General features: G+C 37.2%; 1 protein-coding gene and 1 long non-coding RNA gene across 21 annotated transcripts in view; one reads left to right on the forward strand and one right to left on the reverse strand.

The window, feature by feature from the left end:
- Positions 1-3,488, forward strand: part of LOC134823990 (calcium-activated potassium channel slowpoke-like) — a 94,838-nt gene extending 91,350 nt beyond the window's left edge. For 10 of the 20 annotated variants that reach the window (XM_063835592.1, XM_063835598.1, XM_063835596.1 and 7 more), the window contains 2 exons: positions 333-526; positions 1,956-2,033. In XM_063835592.1, coding sequence (XP_063691662.1) covers positions 333-526 — 194 coding nt within the window. In that variant the 3' untranslated portion in view covers positions 1,956-2,033. Of the gene's footprint in view, positions 1-332; positions 528-1,955 lie in introns of those variants that run through there. The other 10 variants (XM_063835603.1, XM_063835604.1, XM_063835610.1 and 7 more) reach the window with 3 other exon arrangements.
- A 6,994-nt stretch (positions 3,489-10,482) lies between these two features.
- Positions 10,483-11,274, reverse strand: LOC134824079 (uncharacterized). The gene is made up of 3 exons (XR_010161345.1): positions 11,218-11,274; positions 10,952-11,035; positions 10,483-10,563 (listed from the first exon to the last, which is right to left on the reverse strand). It is a non-coding gene; the product is annotated as an uncharacterized LOC134824079 (long non-coding RNA).
- Positions 11,275-11,378: the final 104 nt, after the last annotated feature.

An 11,378-nucleotide genomic window follows, 5' to 3' on the forward strand; every position in this document is an offset into this window, starting at 1 on the left:
TGTTTTTCACATAATTATTATTAACATCTCGTTACATTGTATTATATATTTGTAGCATGTATTTTGTCTTTTGTAGCAAACGATGGTTATTTTAGCCATTGTTTATAATTGTCATTCGTAAACTTGATATCAATTGATTAACTGTATGATAATCAAATCATCTCAGTCATTTTCTGTGGATACTGTTATTTTGTATTCCTTATCGTGTGCCGTGATTTTCACGTCGAAAATTCATATTGGTGTCGTGAAATGTAGTGATCCTGTTCCTCACCAATAGAAGAGAAATCCTCTCTCTCTCTCCTTCCTCTTACACGTGTTGTGCTGCTTTTCAGTTCGGTTAGAATCCCTTTCAATGAGGTCAGTGTCAAGTGTGGCACCCTCCCCCCGGACCCCTCTCTCCCCCAACTCGCCACCTGCCGGGGAGGAGCGATTCTATAACCCTCTACACGCCAACCACACCTCCAAATCCCATCACATTCTCGAGAACTTCCACAACAGCTACGCAAGCTATTCGGACGGTCACTAGGTGATTTACTGCTGTACACGTGCAGCGCCTAAGCATTATTGCTCGCGCACGTGCAGCTGAGTATTACTGCTCGTGCACGCGCAGCTGCACATTCAATGCGCATGTTCAACGGTGCAATGCACGTGTTAGGTTTTAATTTTTCTGTTTGTTTTTAATGATTATTGTCCGGTTTTTACATTTAACATTACGCGTGATTTTTAATCCTACTCTATTTCGCTGTCTTATATATAATGTTCAGGTGCTGTTCCGACTAGGAACTAGGTCGGTTCCTATTTCCGACCCATTTTGCTGTGTGTTCTCTATCTTTTTATCAGTTAATTATAATTCTGTGTTCTAAGTTATTGCCATAGCTCAAGGAATACATCTTGAAAATCGATTTACTGTGACCGAATGATAATACATAGGTTTATATGCCTAGATCATGTGTGTCAAAGCCACCAGGACAATATCCCTGTATCCCATCCGGACGTTAGCCAACCTGATCAGAGCTACACTGTAGCTCTGTATAGCTGCTACAGCATGCACTCTAGCTTATATTGTGCGCAGTGTAGCTCTCAACCGGGCATTTAACCAAGTGGGCTTATGTCTGGATAGGAGTTGTTCCTACCATCCTAGCTACAGTCAGTATTCATTTGAACCGCTTAACATTACGTTGTATTAACTGTTAACATACCTAAACAGTAAACTAACAGTTAGACATCATCTGAATCTAACACACTTGAATTTGTACCGTAGTATACTTACCGCAAGTTGTGTGTACCATTTAATAGCGCGGTCTACGATAAATAGACACGCAACATGTAACATGTGACACTGACAACTTGAGGTTCACTAGGTACGTACTGCGGTACGTACTCACTACAGCTTGCTTATGTACGATCTTCACAGGCCCAAAGTTTTATTGTCTCGACTTGTTGGTGTGTGAGATATTTTTATTTATTTTGGAGAGTTCTACTATACGCAATTATAGACTTTTTCAGCAGCTTTATCTTTCTCTCTTGCCCTTAAAGTTTGAACACAGTTTCCTATCTTAATGAACTGTCCCAACACCAATGTTTAATTAATTTCATTTCAGCATATTCTCGAAACTTAAATTTTTTTATAACTTTCTAATTCTTCGGCCAGCGCTAGCGTTATGTTTAAATCATAGACATATGTTATTAAAATCATATGTTATTAAAATCATATGTTATTAAAATCATATGTTATTAAAATCATATGTTATTAAAATCATATGTTATTAAAATCATATGTTATTAAAATCATATGTTATTAAAATCATATGTTATTAAAATCATATGTTATTCAAATCATGTGTTATTAAAATTATATGTTATAAAAATCGTGTATAAACACGAGTTTGCTAATTAATGCCCCATTTTTGATTCCGTAACGTCAGCTAACATTTCACTAACGCAATTTCCCACAGGAAAACAAGAGATGTTACCAATAGACGAATCTAGTTCCTCTCTAGCCGTTTAACAAGACACGTGCCGCGCGGGGCTCTGGCGCACGTGCAGGACACGCGCGCAGACACACCGCCACTCAATTAGCTAATCGCCCAATTAGCTGATTGACGACTAATTGACTGTTCAGATATATTCGCAAGGGGTACCGAGTTTTAGAAAGATGAAGGAAATTTGAAGATTAATGAGATAAGATTATTGAGATAAGATATAAGAGATAAGATTAAGAACGTGTAGTCGTGGAGTGGAGGGTTTGTGTGGTACTAGGTCCCATTATAGGGTGTACTTTTGTTTCAAGTATGTACGGAGCGGGATAAATATGCTTTATAATTAGTTATAATTAATTAATCGATTAATTAATTAATCACTTGATACGTATCCCGGGGAGAAGATGCGGCCACCTGTTTGAAACATTTTAAAGACTCAGATATTTTTATTTTGTTCATATGCAACTCCACTCCATATTAAGCGAGAAAAGCGACATTGTTGTTTTTTATAATACCAGGGGTGTAAATGAAATGTGTATGTATTTTATAGAGTACGTAACTCTGCAAAGTTACCTGGCTAAACTTATCAGAACCCTGGTTACTATAGTTACTATAGTTACTAACCTGTTACTATAGTTACTAACCTGGTTACTATAGTTACTTACCTGGTTACTATAGTTACACGGTTCCTTTGCCGGGTTTTGGTAGGTTTAACCGTGTCAATGTTCTATCAGTCACCGTCAGAAAGAAAAGAAATGGTTTAGTTTACTGACTTCTTGTGACCGGCATTATTCGACGAACCGGGACAAATTCCGTAGATATCTTGTAGTTGTAACGGTTCATCGTGCAATCTAGTTACTCAAACTCACTGTAACCTAGAAACTCAAACTCACTGTAACCTAGAAACTCAAACTCACTGTAACACTCACTGTCATCTAGTTACTTAAATCCATTTTAATCTAGTTACTTAAACTCACTGTAACCTAGAAACTCAAATTTATTGTGACCTATAAATTCAAACTCATTCTCAATTCTAACGTATCATCACCATCCACCATAGCATAATCAATTCAACAAATTTGAGAACCATTTGGAATTGTCGATAATGTCCGGTTACAGGTGATAAGTTGTCAGTAATACTATTTGTTTATCACCATCAACTAATCCCACCATCGGCCTCATTCACAACAAAATTCATTTCATATACGTTTTATTATCCAAACGAGACATACATACCGATTAATTAATTAAGTTTTAATTAAGTTAATTATTTAATAACTAGTTTAACCTTTTTAGCCGCCGAGGTGTGGCGACACGTATTTTACTCTTTCGTTTTAAGGATTTGATTGCGTTAAATTGAATGTAATTTAACTGATGATGATGATGATTGATATTGCTCGGGATATGGTTCGGAGTTCCGTGTAACGTTATGTAGAAATTATAAAGTAATAACTGCACATTTGCTTTAATTTAACTATAATCTTTTACCCGATCCTATGGATTTATAAATTAACGCATCTCATTTCTTCCGTCGAGTAAGCTTTTAGTTTAAATGCCAACCAATTCAACCTCCGGTAGTACTCATAGTTGTACAGTCCACAGTCCAGGTCACAATTATATCGATATTTAATGGTCAGTCTCAATACAAGCCCTGAAAATAAAATAAATGGCCCAGCTGTAGTTGAGTTTGAAACGTCCGCATAGCACATGGATTGACATTCGAGCGTGCTAAATCTAGTCTAGGAATACAAGGAATATAAGGGATATAAATTTAAAATCTTAAGTTACAACAATAACTATTAGTGTTAAGATCAGAGCTCGACCGGGATACCGGCCGGGATTTGGCGTTTTTGACCCGGTCCCGGCCGGGATTACCGTTTTGGCCGGGATATTAGCCGGGATTTTTAAAACAGAATTTCATGTTCGATCTTTTTAATCTAATTTAGCTTCAAATCCATATTTTATTACTTTGACTTAGGGTTAGACAAATGATACGACTGTTAAGAATCGAACTAATCGAAATGAAAATCGAAACTCGAAGGATTGATTAGATTTCAGGCTCATCTTCATCCAAAGATATAATGATGTTGATATCAATGTTGTCATCCTCTGCTTCTCTTAAAATTGAAAATGCTCCATTTCAACATAGAAATATCGTGAAAGTCCCGGTCCCAGCCGGGATTAAGCTGATCCCGGTCAACCCTTGTATCACGTCGTGACCCCCATCGTCGTTTCACTATAGTCATAGAGTTTCTACGATACAGGGGGAGCCGCGCACTAGTGCGCGGCGGGTCATACAACGTATGAAAAGTCGACACGGCCCTGGTTAAGATCATAAGTATAACAATATTATTATTAGGGTTTATGTAAAACGATTGAGATGATCAATTTTATACCGAAAGGGCCTTTTCACAAGAATTTTCTTAAAATTTGGGCGAGCGATTTAGTAGGAGCGGTTGACAATGGACAAAAGCCACGATACAGATTACAACCGCGCACTTGAGTTTGACGTCTTGACATGTACGCGGCAGGTTTACAAATAGTATTACAATCGTCAATCGTATGAGAACTTCAATCGATCGCGATGAAATATTTCAATTTTTGAACGCTAATTCCAAATCACCTAATATGTGATTGCTCCCACTAAATCGATCGCCCAAATTTTTAGAAACTTTGTAAAAAGGATCTAATAGTATCAGGTTTCACCATTGGAGGACTTCGACGCGCCGCGCAAACTAGCATTCTTGCTTCGCATCGTCGTCGATTGTTGCTTTGCTTCGCAGAGCAACGCGATCTCGATGGATTGACATCGTCAATCAAGTTTCACCAGTCACCTAGCCATGAGTTTACGCGTACTGCGTGACGCGCGCTTGAATTTCACAAGTATTACGCATGAGAGTCATTTAGATTTTGGACGCTGATTCCGCGTCCGAACCACCCCGCCTTCACATATATAATAGCCATGTGTATACGCGTACTGCGTGACGCGCTTGTTTCACAAGTATAATATACTTTACCTGAGGACCCCAGGCTTTAATGTTGGTAAACAACCGAATAGAGATTAGGCGGAATGACAGGCTGAGCGCGGCCCAGTAAAATATACTCAGCTTTGCCGCCTTCGTGCTTCGGCGGTCACGCGCTACTGCAAGCGAGAGGGCTTTGCACTTTGGTTAGAGCAACACCCTGCCCATGCCATACGGCAAAAATTCTTCCTTGGAGATTTATTGACTGTTGACATATGCGTACGTTGCATGCCACTTTTTGCGCGCGAAGCTCCGCCGAAAACCGTTGGGCAAAAAATTGTTGGGCAAAAAACCGTTTTGGTCACGTGACAGGCTAGTAAAACACGAATTCGATTGTTTAGCTGGCTTGTATGTTATAGTAGGGGGTACACGATAAAATAAACTTGCTTGGATTTTCAAAATGTTTGTACCAATTCTTCCTTGGAGATTTATTGACTGTTGACATATGCGTACGTTGCATGCCACTTTTTGCGCGCGAAGCGCCGCCGAAAACCGTTGGGCAAAAAACTGTTGGGCAAAAAACCGTTTTGGTCACGTGACAGGCTAGTAAAACACGAATTCGATTGTTTAGCTGGCTTGTATGTTATAGTAGGGGGTACACGATAAAATAAACTTGCTCGGATTTTCAAAATGTTTGTACCATTGTTTTCTAGAGACTGTGAGAATTTTCACAGTACCAAATTTGTCATACCCTTTTGGAATGATCAGTGAGTTTCGCCTAGGTGCCATTTGTAGCGCGATGCACTACTGGGTCGCGCGCGCGCATCCAATAATGCTTCTCGCAACCACAGATCGTATGCAGATCGGCGAGATGCGAAGGATTGACATCGTGAATCAAAGGTGCCATATTTGATGGTGCGCGGCTTTTGGAGCAAAAATAGGTGTAAAAGTCGCGTAATTTGACGAAATCTGTTGATTTATGTTGTATTATTCTATCATATCTTCGGTTCCTGAACATGAATCATGCTGAAAATTTGTCAGAACCTTCCAATCATACTTAACTAACTACGTGTGCTCTCTAATTTTGCAGCTTCTCTGCTCTCTCATACCCAGCAGACCTTACTGGCTGGCGATATTACTACAGGTGATCGCGTCTTCACAGCTTGCTGAACTCCACGCGCGCTCGTTAGTTCATTGCATTTGCACGCTTCAAACATTCCAAGAATGCAATTGCACCACGTACCACGTGATACGATTCAGCCAATCAGAGAACAAGAATCCGCAAAGTTAAAGCTGCGCACTTTTATAAGGCCCATAATATGACTTTTCGCGATAATTTGAAATCTAGGTTGTCCCAAATTGTGCTCCTGGGGAGCTAACTTTAGTTTTACGAGACGAACATTTTGGTGAAAACCAGACGTTTCTATCTCTTTTATTTTCGAAGTTAGGCCCCTACCAGTAAGGTTTCCTGGGTAGTGCCTTCCGAGATCGCATTACAAGAGGGAACCCTCGATACGAGTATACAACATCGTTTATCGAAGGGTAGTTCCGGACTTCGAAAATCGAAAAAATATTTTCGGCTAATAATGTCAATGATCAGGGTATCATGAATCGTGAAAACATTTAAACTTCGGAAATATTTTTACAAGATTGTTTTCAGCTTGGAAAGGCAAAACGAGTAGTACCAAAATTATGATATTTGAAAAACAAATAATTTTTCAATTTTTACAAAATTTGTACAAGGGGGGAACCCTTGTGTTCGAGCTGGAAAATTGTTGAAGGTCTAAATACGATAAAAGGGCAAAAATTATATGCCATAAAGTGCATGTGGCATAAAATGGAGACTTTTTAGATGGAGAAAAATGAAAATGGAAAAACCCTTGAAGTTGAGTAATTCTCCAATTATGCCATTACATTGCCCCTCATCGACTTTGAGTTTGACAAAATAAAGATTATCAAGAATTCTAATATGAACAATAATTGTAGATGTAAAATAAACAAACGATCAATTTTGAAAGATAGATGTGATGGTTAGGAAATAGAGATAAAAGGCGGGAACTGCTCGTATAGGTATGTTTTACTGGTTTGACCAATACGCGGTCGCGTGTACAGTCACGTGGTCTCTCTCCACTAATAGGGAGCTCTATGTGGTGTGATTGGTCAATCCGTTGGCGAGTAAACTTTCCGGACAGAGTGTTTCCTGATATGGTCCGTGTGCTCAGTTCTTTTTTATCAGTTTAGTTGACCGTTACTACATTACAGTTATGATTTCATCATTTTGTCGGAGAGCCTATACCTACGGTTATAATTATTATCTCATATTTTCTGATTTTGCTGCTAAAGTTTAGGCTTCTAAATCTAACGACTCGACAATTTTCAGCAAATTCACGAAGTGTTTATCATAGATCGTCGTGTAGAATTGATATTTAATTCTGTTTTTGTACTTTACATTTATCAAATTAATTTGGCAGTTGCGTCTCGTCATTTTATTTGTCATATTCTTTATTTAGTCATTCATATGTAAAGGTAAGATTTTTTGTTTTCCGACTAGGTTGTTTAGACCTCAACCTAGTCATTATGCTAAATCTGGTCAACCCTAAATTATACGAAACATTATGATTTAAAACACTTTTATTTCACTGAAAGACAGATAAAATGAATGATAACACATTCTATATAGTTAATTGTAATTTCATAGTATAGCATTATATTAATAACTACAATAACGAATAGTTAAGTTTGGTTAGTGGGTGAAATTATTTGCAAAATAACGCTCAATTGTTAGCTTAATATGTTTGTATTGTTACCAGCACAGTGGCGCAATCGGTTAGGCAATAGCCTTATATGACCGTCTAGCCCGGACGTAGCGAGATCGAGTCCCGGCTTGTTCTAAATCTCAAAGTTTTCAAAAATCGTTATTTAGTCCGTAAAAGTTCACTCATGCTTGAGCTCTCACATATTCAGGGCTTCTGTATACATGTTTCACAATAATAGAACTAGTCACCCACTAACGTTATTACACAGTAACATCATATCTAATATCGTATAATGCGAGCGTAGTTACTCAGATTATCTAACAAATGTAACATGTAAGGATATTGGTCTAATGTACTACCCTTGTCTGGGTATATAACAACAGAGTAGTGTACACGTGCTCTTGATAACGCGAAGTAAAGGTTAGCCAGGTTATCCTCCTCACTACTATCCCACACTCCACACAGTACTATTACAGCAGGCCACTCACTAGAGGCACAATACGCACTGTGACACATTGCAATCTTACTAGCAGTGTTACCACATCTCATATTAACACTGTATCTAACTAGTGATACTACACTACTACCAATAGTGTAATCAGTATATACTATACCTATATCAGAATAATTTAATTCATGTGTAGCACACAATCTATCTAAATCAATATTAATAACACTTACAATACTATCAACATTATAATCATTAAAAACATGTATAACAGGTAATGTACCGTGTATAAAGTGTCCTGGTGATTGTGTAGGTAAAACTATATCTAAAATATCTGATTTAATAGAACATAATTTAACGAATTGATCTCTGATTTCAGATAAAATATTCGATAAATCAAACGTATTTCTTAAGTTTCTAGATAACGTAGCCCTCTGATTGGGTTTTAATAAATCAATGATTGAATAAGCTGCGTTGAAAATGGTTTGTGTGTCATTAATATACCAAGCCTGAACAAAATCGCAAGCTATCCACACAATTTTATCTGCTGATAATTCTAATAACTTTTTAATCAGTAAAGTCCACATTTCAGCTGTGGTATTAAAATAAATTACTGTCTGTATATCATCAACAAACAAATTATAACCACTTAATACACTGAGTCTATCTGTTAAATATGTGGTATCTGCATTACGTGTTATCTCCACAATAATAACATTACACAAACTCTCTGTTATAATTAGATTAGCTAGTTCTGTGGGAGTGTGTTCATCTTCACTAGTGCTTATCAGTTTGTATTTTATACCAGCGTTATCTAACGCACTTTGATAATGCTGTGAATTGTTTCCCTCTCCAGTAAACTTAAATACCACAACTTTGTTGTCCTTATCAGATTGTATCAGTTGCAGTATTTTACCACACAATATGACAGTCTTTCCTGCCCCTGCGGGTCCGTTAATATACAAAAAGTTCTCTTCTGAATTGAAAGCATTATCTTGTTCTACTGTTAGGTTGTCCACTTTTACATAGTTCATGATAACATCGGGAGCTTTAATGACTCCGGGATTCTGCGCCCGATTCTTCACTTTTTTAGGTACAAAAGTAAATTTTCCTTCTTTGAGCCGTTTACTAATGTTCAAGATAGACTGCCCTAGACTGCACCTAGATTGATCACACTCATTTTTATCTGTACACCATAGAGCTAACAACGTGTTTCTTACGTTTTCGCAATTGTTCGGGAGATTTACTCTGACATCTTGGCGTAGGGGATTGTTGATGACTTTTTCCAACCACCAAGCAGAGAAGTCATCCAAATCTTCTTTGAAGATTATCGAATTTCGATCATGTTGATCGGTGAATTCTTCTCGATACTTTGCACTGAAATTAGGATATGCCGTAAACTGAAGAATTGGTATGTCCTTGTCAAGACATTCGATTAAGTTCACTATCTTATGCCTCTGTTGTACTGATTGTTGAAATGTCTTATTCAACACCTCCTTCGAATACTCCTTCATGGTCATACAATCAGGTTCCTCCCAGTCCTCGCCAATCGTACACAGATGAAAATCTGGATCACATGCCAAAAACTCCCTTTCGAAATTTTTTATTTTTTCAACCTCTATATCAAGACATTTAATTAAGTTCACTATCTTATTCCTCTGCTGCACTGATTTTTGAAATGTTTGATTCAAGGCCTCCAACTGCTTCTCTATGGCCGGCGTACATTTAGGTTCCTCCCAGTCCTCGCCAATCGTACACAGATGAAAATCTGGTTCACACGCCAAAATATCCCTGTCGACATTTTTCATGTTTTTGACCTCTATGATTATGAATCTACCTGGGCAAATCACCAGAAAATCACACTCTCCTTCACGTTCCGCCGGCTTTTTACATTCACGACAGTCCTTTCTCACATGATCTTTATCGCACAATCGATACTGGTGGTGCGTGTATTCAAAATTATGCAGAACGATCACTCTCTTTTCGTCCAATTTCTCCACGGCCCTATACACTACAACTTCAGCCTCATAATCAGACTGACGTTGTCTTTCGTCTCTGAAGTCAGGACTACTCTCCGGGTACCTATCTATATAAGTCTGATCTGGAGCTCTCGGTAGCATAGTGGGATGAAGGTTGTCAGGCGAGTTGCAGAACTTGAGGAATATTTCTTCTCTGTTCTTTATATAGTAGTCCATCGTTCAGTAGGAGTAAGATAGTCTGAAATGAATGAAGGTGTTAAAACTTAAAAACTAGTATAGTAGTTATCATACTTTATTAATGTGGTGAAGTGTTAGGTGTTCAGGATAAAAGATGAGATATAAAGAAAGTGAACTTACTGATTTTTCTTTAAGCTGTTTAGTTTTAGCTGGGGTTTCACAAGGGTAAGTTTCTTTCTCCTAGAGACTCGTTCAATTAATCTGCAAAAATCAGAATAAAATTATCAAAATTATAACTTACTCAGCCCGCTCAGGCTATAAATATTTTCGAATGTGAATCAGGAGTCATCATTCAACACTAATATAGGAATATTAAGTAAACAAATTTATGTTTACCTTAATGAAAAGATTGATGTTGAACTTTACTGTTTACTAAGTTAGAAACGCTAACTGATTGAGTCCAGTACCCAAAATATTAAATATAATGTTAATCGCTAAGCAAGTAAATAATATAATATATAAGTATTAAGTATAAATAATTTTTGAAATGTAAATAGCGAGTCCTGATTTAAGTCTAATATTATAGGATCATTTGAAAGATCCAATCAGAAGTAAACAAACGTATATTTACTGTAAATTTAATGTTTACCTTTATGTAAAAATTGATGTTGAGCTTTACTGCTAATAGGAAGAAATTAGAAACGCTGAATGATTGCTGACCCGGGTCCAGTACCTAAAATATTAAACAAAATGTCAATCGCTAAGCAAGTGAATCTTGTTGTGATAATATATCATGAGGTACAAGCTTGTAAAATAGTAAATTTAACCACAAAACGAGTAGTGAGAATTGCACTAAAATATTAATATCAATATTATAATTCTTTAAAAAGGAAGGCTAATTCACAAAATACTAACGATAATAGGAGAGTTGTAAATCAGTTGTTTGGCGAGCTCAACATTAATACATGATCTGGGCGATTTTTAGAATATAAGTGAGAGACAGAATAGAAATATATAGGATTCATAAAATAGAATAATGTAATATTGACATGACCAATCAACGTTCAAGATTCTGT

Source organism: Bolinopsis microptera, chromosome 12 (genome assembly GCF_026151205.1).
Source record: "Bolinopsis microptera isolate Bmic1 chromosome 12, MBARI_Bmic_1.0, whole genome shotgun sequence".
NCBI classification, from domain to species: Eukaryota; Metazoa; Ctenophora; class Tentaculata; order Lobata; family Bolinopsidae; genus Bolinopsis; species Bolinopsis microptera.